Source organism: Malaclemys terrapin, chromosome 24, assembly GCF_027887155.1.
Source record: "Malaclemys terrapin pileata isolate rMalTer1 chromosome 24, rMalTer1.hap1, whole genome shotgun sequence".
In the NCBI taxonomy this organism is placed as follows: domain Eukaryota; kingdom Metazoa; phylum Chordata; order Testudines; family Emydidae; genus Malaclemys; species Malaclemys terrapin.
This window is the reverse complement of record NC_071528.1, coordinates 13,013,070-13,033,626: the sequence shown is the minus strand read 5'-3', so window position 1 is coordinate 13,033,626 and position 20,557 is coordinate 13,013,070. Positions and strand designations below refer to the sequence as shown.

Here is a 20,557-nt window from a genome sequence, read left to right as displayed (position 1 = left end):
TTTTAGAAGTCTAAAAAAAATACACAGAGCAAGAAGAGTGCATTCAAATTCAGTTTTCACAAGCTACGGGGTTAGACAGGAAGTCGAACTTTTAGCCTCAGGCAGAATCTGACACTCCCTTCCAAGTCAAATATTTCCCCCCACGTTAGAACAGAATCCATGTGGCTGGGCTTTTGTATGCCAAGCACACAGTTAAAATAAATAAATAAAGTCGTCAACATAACCGGGAAGGCAAATACAACTTCAAGTCCTTGGGTTTCTTTTCTTTTATGCTGTAGAGTTATAGTATGTGCAGAGTTCCTATTACAAGCAATATGCTAAGATAGCAAATGCTCGACAGCCACACGCTTTGGGTGCTCCAGAACTGCATAACTATCTGCAGAGGACGGCTAGACATTTCTTAGAAGTGGGAGGTAATCCACCCCCTCTCCACAGCAGTAGCACCAGCAAAATAACCTTGGGGGCCTCCCCCTGCCCTCTTATCAAGTGGATACTACTTAGAGATGGAATCCTGAGACGGCCTCAATGACCCCCTCCACCCATTTCTAGCCCTGTTCTGTCTTTTGCTCCCTAAAACCAGCAGGGGGGAGGGGGCTTTGTGCAGGCAGCTTGCCCGTGCAAAAGGTTTAACCTCCAATCACTCAGTAGCAACACCTGCTGGCAGATTAGCTGAGGCTTTAACAGAGCTTTGAAAAGGTACAACAGCCGCAGGCCCAGAAAAAAAGGTGTTACAAGCAAAACAGACATATGGAAAGTAGGGGAAAAAAGTGAACAGTGAAGCCTATCTAAAGGGCCTCAAGGTTAGCCTGGACTCCGTCTGGAAAGAACATTTGTTTTGCTAACAAGTAGAACTAAAGCTATTATTCTATTCCACATTCCCCAGGTTCGTGGAGCATCTTCTCTGGCAGGGGGAGCCAGCCACCCATGTCTCCACTGTGCATGGGCTATTACAGTTCACAATGTGGATTTGTACACTGAACCTGTTTTCAGCACAGATGTGCCATTCAAGAAATGCCATTTAAACTAGACCCAATACTTTGAGAAGAAGAGCAGCCCACTTCTTTCTGGTGTTTTCACTGGACTACGAAGGGGACACCCAAAGTTGGACTAAGGGCTCCACAGGCAACTTGCTAGGAAGCAGAGAGCCAGATCCAAGCTGCAGTGTGACAGTTTGCAGCCTCTGTCACCCTGGAAAGAGGTGCTGCCTGAGAGGAGTAGAGAATGGAACGCCACTCTGGCCAAGCGCAGCATTGCATGCTGGGATATGGCATTGCAGACCACACCTCCATAGCCATATCAAAGGTTTCCATGGCCTCTTATTTTAAATGGGCAAGTTTTAGTTTGGCCACTTATGGTTGAGGTGAACTACCAGCTGAACAGAAGTACCACAAGTTCCACCCAATCTAACTGTATAGCTAACGTCAATGAGCCTCTTCTGGAGTGATCCAACGAAGCCAATGAGTTAAATGTAACAATTCAAGCTCCAAATAATCTACAGCATGGGCAGTTGATTTGTGTTTTTCCACCCAAACTGGATGACAGAATTATGCAAAATGAGGTTTGTCTTCTCTAGAAGAAAATAAGTTTTTCCATTTTTGGATATTCTGCTGCAATGTGCTAGTGAACATTTCTGATGAACCTGCACAAAGGCCCACAATATGCCACAAATTCTAAAAAGAAAAGCAAATCTGCAATAAATTGGAACTGACACAAAGATGACATTATCCTCCCATGCATTAGACAAGTTGCTTGAATAGCTCCAACTAAGTCACAGAGACAATATGGCCCTCAAGCTGCAGACAGAAGTTGACAATCCAGGGGATTTTCTTTAAGTAGTCTGCATTAACCTTTCCAAGTCTATACATGGTAATGCTAAAATGAGATCGCCCTTAGTCCTATTAAAAGTTTGGAAATCAGCAAGTTAAGGGTTCTCTGGACATTTAATTTCATTTGCTGTAGGGGATATTGGGTAGAGTCAATAGACATTTAAAAAGTCTTCATCATGCAATGATTTAGAAATTATAACTCAACCACCTCCTTCCCTCATTTAAGAGTCAAGCTCTTTCACCCCACTCCAATACTAGTATTCCCAATCTGTCTATTAACATGGCCTACAGCTAAATCACCCTGTGCTTTGACCCTGCCAAATGTCCCAAGTGAAGCAAGACTAGATCAATATTTGGATGAGGATAAACAAGAACAAAGAACAAACAGGGATTTGCGGGAGGTGCTTAATAGCACTGAAGTACCCTGGCCTGGTGGTCTGGGAGTGTGCACACAGGTGGGAAGGGACTCCATGCTGCTTAGGGATACGCCAACCAAAAATCTGCAGGCCCTCATGTCCAAAGTTAGGCATCCAAATCAAAATCTGGGAGCCTAAACAAGTGGCCTTATTTTCAACAGTAACTAGCACTCAACACCCAGGGACGGATTAGGGTTTTGTGGGGCCCCTGGGCCAGAGCAAGTGGGGTTCCCCGCCCTCTCCACTCCCCAGCATTCCTGCTGGGTAATTGGGATCAGGGCACAGGGGCTTGCTGGAGTGCCAGGCAGGCAGAGCGGGACAAGCCCCCGCGCCCCAGCCTCGCTCCCCAGCTGGAGCACCAAGCAGACGGAGCAGGTCGGGGCGTGGGGTCGCCCATTTTCCCAGGGCCTCCAGGCATGGGCCTTGTTGGCTTAGTGGCTAATCCACCGCTGTCAACTCCACCTCCTTTTGGATAAGGCACAACACAGATCCTGATCACCGTCACTGTAATTGCAACCGTACAGAGGTCTGTCTCTGTGGAGTCATTTGCAGACTCTGGGCCTAATCTCTCACCAATGCACTTTTAAAATAAAGTAATAATACCACCACCACCAGCAGCACCCGCTAACTCTTATAAAGCGGTTTTCCTCACTACAGAATAAAGAAATTAGTCCCAGTGTACATCCCAACATTTCTAGTTACATCCCGCCTAAAATTCCCCAAGAGACTTTTGGACACAGTATTCTTTATATCCCGCTCTAAATTGCTGTGCTCTGTCAAACAGACAATGGGTTCCACCACCCCAGCAGTGACTGCATTTCATTAGCAGAGGATGCAATTCTGTGTTTCTGTATCAGTCTGTATAGTGCTTTGGGATCTTTTCAGAAAAGCAATAAAGTTAAGATTATGAACAGAAGTTTTCCTTTTCATGACCAACCTAGCTGTAATGCAGCTCTTTCATGGACAGCACAACCCAGAATTCAACACATGGCTAAAGGACAGTTACTATGACAGCAGGATTAATTAATGGGCAGCCCGTTTAAAACAAATAAAAGGAAGTTTTTCTTCACACAGCGCACAGTCAACTTGTGGAACTCCTTATCTGAGGAGGTTGTGAAGGCTAGGACTATAACAGGGTTTAAAAGAGAACTGGATAAATTCATGGAGGTTAAATCCATTAATGGCTATTAGCCAGGATGGGTAAGGAATGGTGTCCCTAGCCTCTGTTTGTCAGGGGGTGGTGATGGATGGCAGGAGAGAGATCACTTGATCATTCCCTGTTCGGTTCACTCCCTCTGGGGCACCTGGCATTGGCCACTGTCGGCAGACAGGACACTGGGCTGGTTGGACCTTTGGTCTGACCCAGTACGGCTATTTAGTGGGTGGGATAGCTCAGTGGTTTGAGCATTGGCCTGCTAAACTCAGGGTTGTAAGTTCAATCCTTGAGGGGGCCACTTAGGGAATCTGGGGCAAAAATTGGTACTTGGTCCTGCTAGTGAAGACAGGGGGCTGGACTCGATGACCTTTCGGGGTCCCTTCCAGTTCTATGAGATAAATAAATATATGGAGATATACCTATTTTTTATTTATTCATTCTTATATTCTTTTTATGACATTTGCCACAACTTTGGAAGCTGGCAGCGCAGACCCCTAACACAAGTTTAATCAAAATGTTTTGTCAGGGTGCATTTAAGCCAGGTTCAGATTAGTACAAGTCTTCCTGATTTATGTAGCTTCCCTCCCTTCTAGAGTTCACAGTAGGTTTCTGATCTTGCTCCTCATTTCCTGGGCTCAGCATCTGAAAAGACAGACAGGACAGTTCCAGGAACAGGGGGCGAAGTGCCTTCCGGATCTCCCTATTAAGTTCTCCACAGCAAGTCTTTTGAGTGACTTAGCAAGTTAATTGCAAACCTTTATTTTCTACAGCATCCATTAACTTGCCATGTTTATCATCTAGTTTTATTTCTTTATACTGTACAATGGCCCAAAGACTGCCTAACTTATATAAAGCTACAGCCACATAATAATAAAGATGATAAAGAATCAGGTTATGTATTAATGCTTAAAGTCAAGACAAGACTAGTAGCTACTAATATTCCATAAAAAAACATCTAGTAATCCAATGTATGCTACCTGCAACTGACAGGCTTTAGGGCTAGTCTGTACTGGCATCATTAAACCACGTCCATGAGGGGCGTGGCTCCCAGCGCTGGTGCACGGTCTACACTGGTGCTTTCCAGCGCTGAAACTTGCTGCGCTCAGGGGGATGTTTTTTCACATCCCTGAGCAAGAAAGTTGCAGTGCTTGTGTAAAGTAAAGTGCCAGTGTAGACAAGAAAGTAAAGTGCCAGTGTAGACAAGCCCTTAGAAAGGAAACCTAAAGTACCCCCTTCCCCTCCCTACTGCTATCCAGAGATAACAATCTCAATGCTAATGTCCCAGAACAATCCTGAAACTCCCTCAAGGGTTCACAAGAACGGAGTTGCATGACGGGCATGGAGATCCTCAAGTGGAAGGTGCTAAGAAAGGGAAGACAGTTTACCACCTTGAAAGGGTTATAGCACACAGTGCCTAGCAGACCTCAGATTCTCTCTTTCAGGAAAATATGTAAACATTGCAAGATGCCCGACTGATGCAAGCATGCAGAGAGCAATGCATAACGTCAGAGCCAGCTGCATTTTTTACATTCCAGCCACCTAGGGATTGCTCACTGAGATCAAAAGCCAATAAGAAAAAAATTCTTCTTCTTCCATCAGATAAGACAGGTAATAGCACTGAAGACTTGAACTCTGCTTCAGATGGCTGCACTGATCCAGACAAAGCACCAGAGAGGCATGAAGAGAGATATTGCCAAGGCAGTTTCAACAGCTGGGGGGGGGCAGACTTTCTTTGCTCAAATTTAAACCCCAACCGCACAATACCCGAAAGGAGTCTAGCAGTGGCTCACCCGCTCTCCTCCCAAAAGCACAACTGCACAGTGGAGGATCATATCTTGGGGCCCATGCTGCTGCCATGCAGACAAGCAGTGCAACAATGGAGGAGACTTGTCCTGGATGTCCTTCAACACGATAAAGTAATCGCAGTGCAAACCTTGGGAGTCACATTCCGTTCGGGTTGATTACTAGTGATGTGTTAAGCAAGAACACAAGAAGGACAAGCGAGGGCACTGGCAGCCAGTAGTTACTTCATCCACTATACCAACCCCCTCAGTTACGAGTCATTAACCTCGGGCTAACGTGCAACACAGGTTAAAGAGTGGTTTGTGTCTTAAAAAAAAAAAGACACCAAGGAACCTTGCAAACAGAATATTTTGAAATAAGTCACTTTTATTCCAAAATAGTGTTCACAGGGGGGAATTATACTGGAATAATTACAGTGCAATAGTTATTCAGCTACAGTGACATCAGTCAATTTCCCCATGCAGAAAAACCCTAAGATTTTATCCTCTCTCACCTTCCAAACTTCTGTGCATGGTTACAGTAAATGGGTCCTGTTTTTGGGACACAAACAGACTATTGCTTGCTACAAAGCCAGCTACAGAGAGAAGGCATCTTCAGAACAACATTGTGTACTGTAGCTTTGTTGAAACTAGAAAAGTGAGTAATTTGTAAAAATCAAAATGTTGCACTGGTTTCCTAATCATTTTCCAGTATCAGAATTTGCCTGTATAAGCCTTAGGTAGACTCCAATGAAGCACACAAAGGTGCATCAGTACTACTCGCTGAGAAGAAGTGGGAACAAGCTAGCCTTACACTTCAACTTTTGGGGTTGGATATGAGAAAGAGCCCTGGTTTTGTTATCTGGGCAGTGTCTAGGCCAGGCTTGAGTGATCAGAGCTGTAGGCCACATCCCAACTCCAGTTGCTCTGAGATTTAGCTTTGCTAAAACAGTATATCCAGTAACGTACTTTTTTAAATTGTGTGCACTGCCAAGAGCAAACCAAAGTCAAGTATCATAGGGCACGTCTTCAATGGGAGAAAAGGTCTGTTCTTAGGTAGATGTAAAACACACAAGGTAAGACTTGTAAAAACTACAAACTGCCTTGGCTTCACTAGGTTTTTACCTCACACTAGCTAATGCATGATAACTAACGTGAGGAAAAATAACCCCCATACCATCATCCCTGTCCCCAGTGATGATGCACCCTTACTTGCGACAGTGATTTCACATTTTTGCTTCGATCTTACGGTTTATACTGCTGTCCAGCACTGTAGTGTGAGAGCACTTTCCACATTAAAAAAAAAAATCAGAAGCAACAGCCAAGGCCCTAGTGAACTTTCAGAGTCTCTCCTCAGTTCCCTCATTTTCCTCCTTCTCACGGAGAGGTGGTGTCTGGTTAATGCTTGCAAAGCACAGATCTCCTCTGACAGAAGTCATTCAAAGGCAGGAAAGAGTTTGTGATTGTTGTGGAAAAAGCTATACAAAATACCTTCTGTACCCTTTCTGTAGCCTCTACCAAACTGTGGTATGTTTCTCCTCATCACCAGCCACCTGGAACTGTTAAAAATGTCGTTATATTTCAAGTGTCATGATTCTGGAGGATCAGCATTGTAAGGTACCCAAGCAACCAACCTCAAAAGCCATAATCTTCTGCCTGAATGCTACACCTGCACTAAAATACATAACTCACCAAGAACTTAGGCAGCCACTCTCACTCCTTATTTGCAATTAGCCAGCTAGTAATAGCAATGACCCATCTACAGTGCAAACGAACCACTTAGACCTATTAATGACTCAGATTCTATTAAGGTACACCAATAACTGCCCCTAACAGATCTTTCCAAAAAACCCTAAGAATCAGAAGTGCAATCAGCTCTGCTTAAGCAGTGCTTCTTCTCAAAATCATGTCATTAACCGAGACATTTCCCTGCAATTCCAGGGCAGTTATGGGAATTCCATCTGGGCCCTCTGTCTTTTACCACCATTACTTTAAAAAAAACCAACCCAAACAACTAACCCATGACCGCAAGATAACAAGGTGAAGCTCAGAAGAGTCTGTTTAGTTTACATGTAGATAGATTTGCAAAGCGATTTAGCAGCTCTAATTATAGTCATGACCAAAAGGCTGAAGTAGATTAAATTAGCATGGAAACTGCTGTCAGCATTAGTGTAGGTCTAACAAGGTTCTTCATAATGAAGGGAGACAGGTTGAGAGCTTAGAATAAACAAGTGGAGAAGAGGGAGCGAAGCCACATTTAAAAGACTGCTCGCTGGAAAGGTTAGAGAAAACTATCAATATTGAAGAGGCTCTTAAATGCCTGACCCATGCGATTCACTCTCTCATACTTTCAAGTACTGCTACAAGTATTAAATAAGTCTGCCTCGATCAGGTTAATAAATATGGTACATTCCTACAGTGCCTTGCAGCCTGAAGCACTCCATGAACTGCACAATAAGGGCATGTCTATACTGCATCTGCGAGAGTCTCTTCTTGCTTGGGTCCATAGACTTGTATTGGACGGGCTCAAGCTAGTGCTCTAAAAATAACTGTGGAGACATTGTGGTTCAGGAAGGGACGTGGGGAGGGAGAGAGAGAGAAGGGGGGGACTTGAGAACCTATGTTCCAGCCCAAGCAGCAACGTCTATGCAGCTATTTCCTTTAAAAGGTACTGAAATGCAGCCATCTCTGGAGTGGAGACCAATCAAACAGGCCACTTCCCAGAGGAATAGTTATTCTTAAATGTAGCTAGTGGTGTGATCCAAAGTAGTAAGAAGAGACAATTGCCAGACTCTGATCCCCTCCAAATCCACTTCTGTTTCCCAACTTCACATGGGAGAACTGTCGGTAAGGCATTTGATCCATCCTAGCAATGCTTGCACACTTCATAGAAACAGTTAATGGCAATGGGAAAGAACTTTAGGGAACTGCAAGATCTCTGTACCTGGAACTCCCACCGACAGGATGGGCCGAGCTCATTCTGTCCTGCCCCTCAGCCAGGGCAGCAGAGTTCCCTACTCTAGGATCTCCTTGTGCTTTTACATTAGTTTTAAAGTTTCCAAGCTTCCCTTTCAGTTGCTCTGGCTCCATGTCTCCCTCACTTGCTACCATTAAAAAAATATTTTAACATGCAACTTAAATGCATCACATAAGTTTTAAGTTGAGGCCAGAGACCATAAAACTATTTCACTAGGAGGGTGGTGAAACACTGGAATGCGTTACCTAGGGAGGTGGTGGAGTCTCCTTCCTTGGAGGTTTTTAAGGCCCAGCTTGACAAAGCCCTGGCTGGGATGATTTAGCTGGGAATTGGTCCTGCTTTGAGCAGGGGGTTGGACTAGATGACCTCTTGAGGTCCCTTCCAACTCTGATATTCTATGATTCTATGACCACCACCAATGTTATCTGAAGTATGTGCATGTGGGGAGGGATTCCCCTCCTCTATGGATACTAGGCCAATCTGTCCCAGGCTTATGAAGAAGAGAGAGGGTGAATTTTTGCTTTTGGATTGAACCAGTGGCATTTTTTATTTAAAAAAAAAAGGCATGAGGATATAACCAGACCATCTTAAGAAGAATTTACACACCCCTTTTCCTCCATCCCCGGACACCAATCAATGGGGCTGGGCTATGTTTAAATCGTAATACAGAGGTCCCTTCTGTACGCATCCTATTTATCACTACTGCCTGGGAACAGTGGTTTAGGTCACGGAATTTCCTCTTTAGTGTCAGATTTCCTGAAACCCGTAGATTTGAAATAGGTCCCTCAAGCTGTGAATTTGCTTTGTTTTTGAAGAAGTCACACATGCAATATCCTTATACCTAGCAAGTTCATGTGGGGGTAACCTCTGCTTACTGTCACCATGACAAGGCAGACTGCAAGAATATGGGTTCATGCCAAAATATAACCAGGGAAGGGAAAAGACACTGTCTCTTCTAAAGGGAAGGTTTATGCTATCCCCAGTCAGACTTATTAGACTTGCCCAAATGGATAAGAACACTGACCCATCTGTCCAGTATCTTGCTTCCAGCTGTAGCAAGTATTTGATACTTCAGACAAAGGGAAAAACCCTGTAATGCAGCTAGCTAATTGTCTAGTGTACATGATGGGAGGGGAAGGGGCAAGAAGGTGGTGGGAAGGGCAAATTCCCTCCTGACCCCATGCTAGTGAACAGCATGAGATGTTAAGGTCCACTCTACAGCTAATCACAAGCAGCTAATGTGTTTTTAAACCCTAATATCCCTGACCACACCAAGAGCAAAAATCGTGCTTAACACTTTAAAAACATGACATTTTCCCAGCATAGACAAGGTCCTAGGCAGACACCAATCTAGGTGGAATGTTTACCAATGCAACCAGGGCCATTCCACCTTCTTAGGAAGAAGTTTGCAGAAAGTCTTGAATTCAAATCCTGCTACCTTCTAGGGTATAATTTAACTTAACCTCCAAGTAATGAAATTCCACAGATGAGGACCTTCCACTGAGGATGCCCTACCCTTAATGAGTTCTGTTGGGCATCCCTGAACACAGGGACAGGTGCTGTTTTCCAGATAACTAGGTCCTACCCAATATAGGGTTTTAAAGGTAAGGGGCAGGACCCTGAAATGGACCTGTTGGATGGGGAAGCACACAGAGAGTGTGGCATATCAGTGTGATGTACTCCTCCACTTAGCCTTATCTGCTGACTCGGTCAATTTCTAGGTGATCTTCAGGGGCACCCCAACACAGAGCACATTGCAATACTACATCATTCATAATAAGCGATAATGAGCCCACATATAGACTGACTGACTGCTGCTAGCAGACAACTATCTTCTTTCGCTTGCCCCTAGAGAGGTGGGAGGCCACTTCTGCGCAGTTTAACACTAGCTTATCAAGCTGGAACTACAGGCAAGAATTGCCTTCAGATATAACAGAAAGCAGAGGCAAATTACGCCTTTCCGCTATCTGGTCCACAAGGTTTTTCCGTTAGTTTATAAATAGGTTTAAGCTTGTTAGGATTTTGTTGTAAGGGGTTGCCAGTATTGATGGAGAATGATGAATCATACATTTGTTTTTTTCACGAGGGCACAGCTACAGATGGTATTTATCCACATGGCTTTTGTGAGCCAATGAGGTCCCAGCAGATTTTGCTTTGAAGTACAAGTTAACTTTTCTTTTTCCTCTTGGCAAAACGAACTAAAGTTTATTGGCAACTAACCCAAAAGTTAACTAAAATCAGTTTGTAAAAAAAAGATCTTGCTGTGGTTTTAAAAATCTATCTACAAGGACACAAGAAGATTATATATTTTAACATTTCACTCAGTTGAGACAATAATAGACTGGTCAGTGTTAATATGATTAAAAACAAAAGTCAATTTTCGATTTTCATGCACTAGTCTAGTGCTATAGCTTTCAGCCAGCAAACATGGGAGTGGAACATTTACAAATGTGCAAAGCTTCATTTTTCCCCTCTCAAATACATGTACTATCAATATTGAGTTTTCCGAGTACAGGAAAAGATTCTGACGTAAGCTGATAATTGTTATGATTCAAGGTTCTTTTGACCTCCTCTTTGAAGTTTTATTTCAGTATTATCCTTGGAATGAACATACACCTGCTAAAACACGGTAATCAAATATATGAAACATCCTTGCAGCCACAGTTTAGACTAGCCCCCTGAGCCAAAGTCCACTGAAGTCAATGGAGTTTGGGTCAGCCCACATAAGCATTACTGAGCATTGCCATGTCCTAGAGGAATAAAGAGTGAATTGCTCCATAAAGTTGCAAAACCATCCTCAGAATCAGGAAAAAAGACAGACCGCACTAAACCAGAAGTGTCTAGATGTAAACATATAGGAATAATTTCTTAAATTAAAGATGAAAACAAGTAAAGAACCAAAACTAAATTTCTAATCTATTCTCCATTTTCCTTTACAGATCTACCTTTATATTTTTTCTGGCTACTATTAAGTTTTTCTTGTCAGCGGAGTAAGAAATGGACTTTTAGCAAACATGAACAATCTTATGCAGAAGATGAGTGGAGGATCATACATGTTAGAGATGTAAGAGACTTCTGATCTCTAAATCCATATTCCTGAAAATGCAGGTATTCAGATACTTCACTTGATCTTAGTCAAGCAATATTGAAGGGTCACAGCAGAGCTGCACACTGCAGAGCTTGGTAGACTGAGGGTCTATCTACATTCTAAAATTTTATCGTGTTTGAACACGATTGTGAACAATCCAGCTAGTGGTCAGCTTAGACCAGAACAAATCATGTTCAGCATCGCATTCTCTCTCGATCAGAAAGAAATGTTTTTGAATGCAATACAACTTTTGTAATCTAGACAGGTCCAAAGAACACATTTCCACTAGATTTAGAATGGCTTTGCATGTGACTGTAGTGATAGAAAAACATGTCAGCCTCAGAAACTCAAATTCTCCATTTATCCGAGGAAGAAATACAGCTTGAAGGGGCAGTGCAAACTTTCTCACACTGCCAGCTGCATGCCTCAACCTGATCTCAAGGTGAGCCTGTGAATGAGAGGAGAGTTCAGACTCATTAATCCTTGGTTTCTCCCAAAAAAAAAAAATCACTAACAAGAGGAGTGGAGGGGACAATTAATGACAATTGTGGAGATAGTTCATGAGACATGGGACGTTTGCTTTCTAGACAGCCATTTGGCAAGTGTTTACATCATAAATACAAAAAAGAACACATTTTCCCTCCTGTTACAGGAGCTTCCAGATAAGATTCAATGTGACTAACCAGGCTGCACACCATCAGCAGAGCAGGATCAGTCACTTCACAAAAACTGTTTTTTTTTTTAAAAAACAGTTACCATCATACACAATCAGTTACACCATGAAGGATTTCCCCTCCAACCAAAGCAAAGTGCATCTGCAGCAAACTGCTTTTACCTGTCCCCAGTGAAAGCCTCACCACTGAGAAAAGCTAAGCCTTGCAAATGTTGGCATTAGCCCCCCTTTTTGGCTGCTGCAGATGTGGTTAATGCAGGAAGCCTTGAGACTTCTTTTCCAACCCCCCAATTCATCACTGCAGCTCACCACCCTTTGCTTTATTGTTTTTCTGCCCATTTTTTATGCTTCTAACATTTGGATAGGACCGATCTAAAGGCATGATAGTTCAATATACAAGGAGCCCAAGCTTTGGGACAACTGCAGGAATATTACTGCCTGTCACAGCGGGGGCTCAGAGCCCTGCAGAAACAGAAGCCCTCATCCTTGAGGAAGTGCACATCAGCGCCTGCTCGATGACCAGTTTGAAGCTGCAGAGACCTCAGAAGCAGCTGTCGGCCTTCTAGGCCCCGGGCCACACTGCAGTACAACTGCGGATTCATTTTGGGAGGAGGCAAGAATAGAAGAGGCAGCTCAGGAACAAGGCCACTGACCTAAAAAACTTTGCTCTGGTTGAATAGGTTTGACTGATTAGCCCCCTTTTGGAGAGGGAAGCCCTTATCACACAGGTTCTCATGAGAGAGAGGGGATAGGCCAGGCTCTATTAATATGAACAGATTTAGCACAGGGGGATACTGTTTTGTATTGCACGATCAATATCCTCTTCCCAAGCTTTAGTCCCTCGCATGCTCCCTCTCCCCCAGCAGCCCAGGCCATGTTGTTAGTATAGCACTATTGCCACCATCTCCACCCTCAACTGGGATATCAAGAAATACCCAAGGCTGTTTCTGGGCCTCTGTACTCAGCTGTATTTGGAGGCCTCTGAGGGGATAACACTGAAATACAGGTACGAAGTGTTCTGACAGCCACTGCTAAACACAGCGATCTGATCCCGACAGCTCTCATCTTCCCAGAAGTTTAAAGCACCAGAAACGCACTAGCACATAAGCCTGCACAAACAGATCAGCTCTTCAGAGCTCGACAGATTTCTCCCAGCTCTAACTTGCATGCGCATCTCTGGGAGGAATCCTAGAGAAGGGTTAAGACAGTGGGATTTTTTTTCCTTACTAGCTGCAGGCACTGAATCACCCCATACCCTCTGTCAGTGTTAAGTGTCTGATGTTACAGACACATGTTCATGGAGCAACCACCCCCATGAGTTCTTCTATAGACACACTAGCCAAAGGTCCCACTACTTCACAGCTGAATCCAGGCATCTGGCTTCACACAGGTTGACAGAGTAACACATGCAGGCCAGGCACCAAAGCCTTTTCTGACTTACCTAAAGAACGAAACTTGCAATTTGACGGTGCATCACAAGCCAGCTTTAGACAGCCACTAAGCGCAGAATGCATGACCTACTGCAGGACGCTAACAGGTGCCCAGCCCCATTATAGGCTGCTGCCCACAAGACAGGGTTGACAGGCTCTTGATTTGTCAATCAAAGCAGCAAGTGGTCACATTGCTTGCTGACCTACCCATTTCAAACCCCGAGGGGTTTGTAACGAGCAAGGTATTCAAACCAGAACGTGATTGCTGAGAATGGTAAGTACCGTACAGGACGCCTGGGATATGCACAGAAAGTCCCAAGCACTTAATTAAGTGAGAGACTATTAACATTTAGTTTTATTAAACTTGTGCTGCTGGAGACAAGTAAGCATCTGGTTTTCTTTCACCTATTTTAGCATCCCTCCTAAGCTCACCTTTTGTATTAGCTGGGGTAGCAGCTAACCACAACACTGTCTGGCAGAAGAGGCCACACCAAACCTTTCCCCACACAAAATGGGATGCCCACTATTACCCAGAGAGACAACCATTACACACAGAGGAGTTTAGACCCTCAAGATCCCCACCAGGATCTATAGGAACCTTAAAAGATCATTTGCCACGAGCAGAATGATGAACAAGAGCAGGGGAAGGGCAAATCGCTCAAAAGACTCAAATCAACATCTGAGGTCACAACTTCTGGGCCCATGAAGCTCCTGTGGTAGGAGACAAAATTAAAAGAGTTATTCTTGCCACGTAAATGAATCAGGAACATGTATTAACCATGCTAGAGCCTTGGACGTTAGCCAGGAACCAAGAAAAAAACAAAACAAAACAGGGTGTAGACAGGATTAAACTGTGTGTTAACAGTCGGGGACTCGCATGTTGTAACCAGGTCCCTCTGCATCATTGTTTTATGATGGGATTTCAGAAATGGCTCTAACTTCACCGCAATTGCAGCCATGCTAGGGCACCAGGTTACAATATAATTGTGCCCAACTATAATAACATGGTTTGATTAGGAGTATCATGGCTCCAATCATATTAGAGGACAGAGCTATGGCTAGCAAGAAATCAGGGCTGGAGCATGGTCGGCTTACTCTTCACTGTGAGGACGGTGCCTATATTGCAACTTGGTGCCCAGACAGAATATGTAGGACAGATGGGCCCTTAAGACTCAAGCAAGTGAGGGTCTCTTAGCGCTGACAAGTCAACCGTACTGCAGGAGTGTTCTGTACAGGGTCCCCAGACACCATGCCAAGGCACTTTCACCCTCACTCGCAACATCAGACATTTAGAGCCCTTGTTGTAGCTGGAGCAAAGACCAATAACTGTGCCATCATGCAGCGATTCTGTGCTGGGGATAAACACCCAGCAGAGAGTCAACTGGGAGCACTACGCTCATTGACACTTCACCTCCAGTAAACACAAGAACGTCTGGACAAACGCAAGGTTTCTACAGTTCCAAATCTCCAACTTACTGCTTGTGTCACTCAGCTGTTACTTTGTCATCCAAACTCAGCTATGCTTGAATTTGAAAGTCCAGTTGCAAAGGGCCATCTTATCTGCTAAATGTAATGCATCCATGTCAACCCCTATCTTGCTTGGAGGAGCCCTCTGTCTGCATGCACCACTGGGGGAATGGAAAGGGAGAGAGTAGTGTGTGGTGGTCTGGTCCTGATGGCAGAGAAAGAGAGATTTTGCTCTCGAATGGCATTAGCTAAAAACCAGGCTGCTTTAAGGTTAGATAACTAAAGTCACAGCCAGATCAAACTTTTGCCCAGCAGCAGACTGCCCTATGGTTAAAGAGACAAATCAGGAACCTCACCATGTACATTCGCAATAAAATCTGCGAGCCACTCACAACCCTTTGACCCCTCCTCCCCAAAATAGAAACCAGTGATGTAGGGGTGAGGTTGGAAATACAATCCCTGCGCTCTATGAACACCGCATGTCTCTCATTATGACGAACACACGAGAAATCTCAAGGCAAGTTAATTTTAGACCTCCCCAGGATTAACAAATCACAATCTCCTTGATCTTATGGGGTCACACACTACAGCCACCTTTGACAACAGATGTTGAAGGACTATTTCTGATATCCTTTGACATTTTGGGAATCTGATCCACTATGCAGAGAGAGGCAGTGATCTCCACTGGGATCGGTTGATTACAAAAAAAGTTGTAAGGAATTTTAAGTATTAACTTTTTAATGACTGTTGTGCTGGTGAATGGTGTTAGATCAACATTTATCCCCACAACCGGTAAAGTACAAGAGAAAGTACACCAAGCCTCCCTCCTCCACCCCCCCAGTTATGTGCCTCAACCTCATCTGGAGGGCGCCATATCTCCAGGGAGAAGGGAGCTCAGTCCCTGTAGCCCATTCAATCTTGGGCCTCTCTGGTGAGGCCAAGGAGATCAGCTAATGCTAGTCACAGACGTGACTTTCGTGATGTGGATGCCTGCCTAATGGGAATTAGGCCAAGACCAAACTTAGGTCAAATCGGCCACTGAGCAGCAATCAGGCAGCAGCAAGTTTCAGGACATACCAAACTGAACCACATGCAAACTGTTAATCAGGAGGTTAGAGGCTCTGTATCCTAGGCTAACTGCTCAGAGCGATTCAGTCCTTTTTAAGCATTGTTGGCACATATCCAAAGGGACAATTACTCCTCAACTCAGAGCAATAAGGGGGAAGCCTGACTATTAACTATGGGCCGAATCACAAAGGGTCTGCAGAGCAAACAACTGCAAGTGTGCCAACAACACTGTGCCAATTGTGTTCCCACTGAAGTAAACCGTGCGGGATTAGGAGTAGGCCCCAATATATTTAAAGTTACAACTCAGACTATAGACAGCAGACTCATTCATTCTGATAATCTTGGAGTAAGGAAGTGGAATCTTGTCAGGTCGTGTCAGAAGTTAGTTTTAGTTCAGAACGGGTAGTAGTCCACTTTCTATAGCATGTGAACAGCTCACTGGGGTAATGAGTTTAAATCACATTTAAGTAAGGCTGCTCAAATCTGACTGCAGCAGATTGAAGTTTTAATGGCGTTTGGCTGGACAGCACGACTGGAACCAAGCCACATTAGAACAGTGTTCAGATGCAGTGCTATCTGGGGTTAGGTCACTACTGGGATTTGGTCCCCACCCATGCTGCCCAGCCAGACCACCCCATATCTCAATAGGCTGCCACAACAAGCCTTGAGCACAACGGTTAAATAGGTGGAGACTTATCACTTATATTGCAGTAGTGCCTAGAAGCTTCCACTAGGGCAGGGCCCCATGGAAAGCCATGCCACTGACTCAAAGTTTGATCTAAAAGACAAGATGCAACAAGCCGATGAAATAAACGAGTGGGGGAGGGAAGAAAAGGTGATAAAAACAGGCCATTTTAGTACAGTTATAGAGCTAAAAGAGAACCTGGCTAGAAGACTGAAGTGAAAGCCTGACTCCGATAGAGTGCTTTGGAACTATGGCTAGTAATAGCCAGCTGCAACTGAATGGACAGCGCATGCTGATCTCAGAAATTAAACTATCTTCTGGCTAGACTGCTCTGGTAACTAAACCAGCTAGATGAAACTGAACAAAAACATCCACAGAAAAGCTAAAAACAAACAGAACACAGGAGATTTCTACATCGAAGTTCCTTTCAGAACAAGACCTCTTCCACAGTCCCCCCCACACACACACCCCATTAAGCTGATAGGTTAATTCAAGGAATTCTTATGAACTTGGAGGGAGGAGCTTTTAAAATAAGTTTTAATTAAGGAGAAGGCAGCCTGTCTGTTTTTTTGGAGATGTTCTTGATGTAACTGGAGAACTTGGGGGGGGGGGGGAGAGAGAGAGAAGGGGACAAAGGGGGAGGGGGGGGAGACAAGAAACACACTGCAGGAAACATTTTATTACACATTAACCAGCAGTTTACTTTTATAATGAACTGGAGCCAACACAGCAAAGTCCCCTGTTTGATTTCATTATTATGCTGTAGCTGAGCCGGTTCACCCTGTACTCTCAAGGTTAGAAGGTAAACCTGGAGAGCTAATTGACAGAAGGCCTAATACACCATGAAGTATCATCCAGCTAATCTTAAAAAAAAGAACACAAAACACACACCCCTCCAAACCAAAACATGAAGAGTTCACTAGGTCAGGGCTCGACACACAGCATGCAGAGGTAACACCAGAAACATCACAAGAGACTTCTAAAATATCTTGCAAGTGTTCCTCCTGCTTCAAGATAAGCTGTTGCAATGAATTAATTCTTTTTGGCAGCAGAAGAGTCCTGGTCACTCCAGATAAACAATCATATCTTGCATGGCTATACTGAGCAGTTTGTTGCAGAAAATGCAGTGGTCTCTGAAGGGTCATTGCACATTAAGTGTAACATCAAGAAATGGTAAGAAAAATGAACAATGCTTGCTAATGAACAGAACGGGTTTATCCCTACAACGTACTTTAACTGCTTTGCTGGACTGAGCTGTTTGTGCACAAACATCTATCAACACATAACTTCGCTCTTGCTTAAAGTGCTTTAACCATAAATCTTGAGTGACATTTAAAAAAAAAAAAAAATGGTGGGCAAGTATCATCCCCATTTTACAGATGGAGAGACTGACTGAGACAGAGATAAGTGACTTCCCAAGGTCATACTTATCAATACCAGATCCAGGACTAGACCCCAGGTCCCCTGATGCACACTAGGTGCAAATGCACTGGACCAAGCTGCCACCTATATAACAGGTACCTAGAATGCACAGTCCCTAGGGCACGGGCTATTAAGTGCAACACACATTGATAATACTGCATATGTACATGACTATGCAGAGTTTGTTTTAATTATACAACCTTGGTTAGATCAAGTGAGCACAATGCAATTAGCCATGTGCCTCTTTTGTATAAGACTTTAGAAACTGAGGTTCTTTCTGCTCTGTGACATTAGGGAACCCGTAACATGCCAAGTTTTACACAAGTAGAAACATTTGCTTCACCATGCCTCTGAGATGAAGTTTTCTTTCCCTGTTCCCCACTGTGTGGTATTTGAGAGCACTCTTCATCCCAGAGTTGGTTGCATTTCAAGGGGAAGCAACTCTCACATGTATATAGTTCGTAAATGTCTTTCAAAACACAAGACTATACAGTGTTGTACAAAATACAGAATGCCAGCTGGAAAATACTGACCAAAGTTAACCTTTTGATTATTACCTATAGGAATCTCATACTCACTTTTTAACATTTGCCTCCCCATTGGGGATCCTGCGGAGTTTCTTCTTCTTCAGGATTTTGACAGCTCTCCTACAGAGGGTTTCAGAGTCCAACATCTCCTTGACTTTGCCATAAGACCCTTCTCCAAGTAAGTCCCCCATTAGGTATTTGCCAATGAGCTTGGCCCTTTTGCGCCGTGGCTGGTAGATGACTTCCGTGGAGTCAATGCGATGGATGAACGTGTCCATCCCCACAGACATCAGTTCACTCTCTGCAAACATACTCAACTCCTGAGGCTCCTGCACATCCATCCTGGATTAAGTTCCTTAACCGGTTTTCCTTAAGTGCTCAAGGTTTTAATCCAGTTCTTTAATTTCCAACGCTCCCTTTTACTCCTTCTTGAAATAAAAGTTTTCCAGAAGATTGTACGAACGTTAATTAAAAAAAAAAAAAAAAAAACACTATGAGCTGCTTCCAGCCAAGGAGGGTCCTACAAATTCCAGTGCCTGGTTCCAACAACTCAATGTCTCGTTAATAAAAACGAAAAAGTCTCACCAGGTACTTTCTCAGTTTGGGATTTGTTTTACTATTGACCTGATCCTACCACTTGGGTTCTTTCAGGTCAGCTTGCTCTCGCTTGACCTTCTACTGGGTTGCAAATTGGTTCGTAAGTGCTAGGTCATCCTCTAGGGCTTTAGAACCACAGATAAACAAAAAGATGGTCAAGTCTTTTTCATGACTTTCCATTACTAGCAGATCACGGTTCCCAATTCCAAACTGCGAATTGCAGGGTCATTTACTCTCCCCTGCCACCCTCACCTCCCAGGTATGAGCTCGGATAATTTTCTCAGCCGTTGGGTAGCTGGAACGAAGTTTCTTGGAAGGTGATTTCAACACCTATTCTAATTTCTTCTCTTCCCCCCCCTATGAAAGTTTGAGGCCTTGTGCGCCTATCAATATCTCCCAGGGGCATCCTTCAACCACTTGGATTGTGCCTGACACATGATGTGTCACCACCACTGGTCCAGGTGTCAGGTAGGCAGACAACACAAATCCTACTAAAACTTCACCCAGCCTGTCCTCCCCTCCTTAAAGTGTGATTGGAGGAGCGGGCTCTTTCCCCCTTACAAGACCCCGAAACACACCCTTAGAGAGGGGTCACTCAGGAAATGCTAATGCCGCGGAGGCTTTTCTTCCCATTTACAACCCCCCAAGCCGCCCCCCAGGTGTCAATCAGGAAGAACTGATCCAGCTAATTTCTCCCCCCCCCCACTGTCACCACACAGCAAACGCCCCTAAAAGGGGCAAAAAATGAACTCCCCCAGTATACCCCACCCAACAGGAGTCCAAGGGAGCTGACCTCCCCCAGCCAACCCCAAGAAGAAGGTGGCCCTTACCCCTCCCAAACGCACCCAGCCTCCCCCCTTAACAGGGGATCAGTTGGGGGGAGCGCACCGTCCCCCCCCCCCCCCGCAGGAGATCAGTTAAAGGGGGAGCTGGCCCTACCCTCACCCAGAGGTCGGAGAGAAGCTGCGGTCACTTGTTCTCTCCCTCAACGGCCTCCCCTGAACGGGGGCCCCGCTCCCCCTACCCAAGCCGGAGCTCTGCCGGGGGGGGGGCGATCCCCCTACACGGCCCAAGGGGACCCCCCTCAGGGGGCACCCCGCAGCCGCCCTGTCCCTGTGGAGGGGCCCCGCTCTCCCCACTCCCGCCTCACTTCCGAGCGCTCCGGGCCGCCTCGCCCCCGCCTCCTCCAGCCGCCGCAGCTAACACGCCGCCGCCATTTTGTTTACCTCCCTCCCCCCCCTCTAGCTCCCGTCCCGCGGCCTCCCCTCCCCACTCCGGGGCCTCACGCCTCCCTAGCGACCGACGTGCCCGCCCATTGGCTACGGCCTCAGCCCCGCCTCCGCCCTCTCCTCCTCTGATTGGCCAGTGCGGGTCGACCGGGTTTCCTTGCTTCCGATTGGATGGTTTCATTTAGCGTTCGCTCCCCACTCCGCCTCCGGCTGCA

The 20,557-nt window shown here is 45.0% G+C and overlaps 1 protein-coding gene across 1 annotated transcript in view; it reads right to left on the bottom strand.

Moving 5' to 3' along the window:
* Positions 1–20,304, bottom strand: part of STK11 (serine/threonine kinase 11) — a 74,062-nt gene extending 53,758 nt beyond the window's left edge. The window contains exons 1-2 of the mRNA XM_054013620.1: positions 20,264–20,304; positions 18,568–18,944 (exon numbers count right to left, since the gene is read on the bottom strand). Of these exons, the coding sequence (XP_053869595.1) occupies positions 18,568–18,857 (290 nt within the window). The 5' untranslated portion in view covers positions 18,858–18,944; positions 20,264–20,304. The remainder of the gene's footprint in view (positions 1–18,567; positions 18,945–20,263) is intronic.
* Positions 20,305–20,557: the final 253 nt, after the last annotated feature.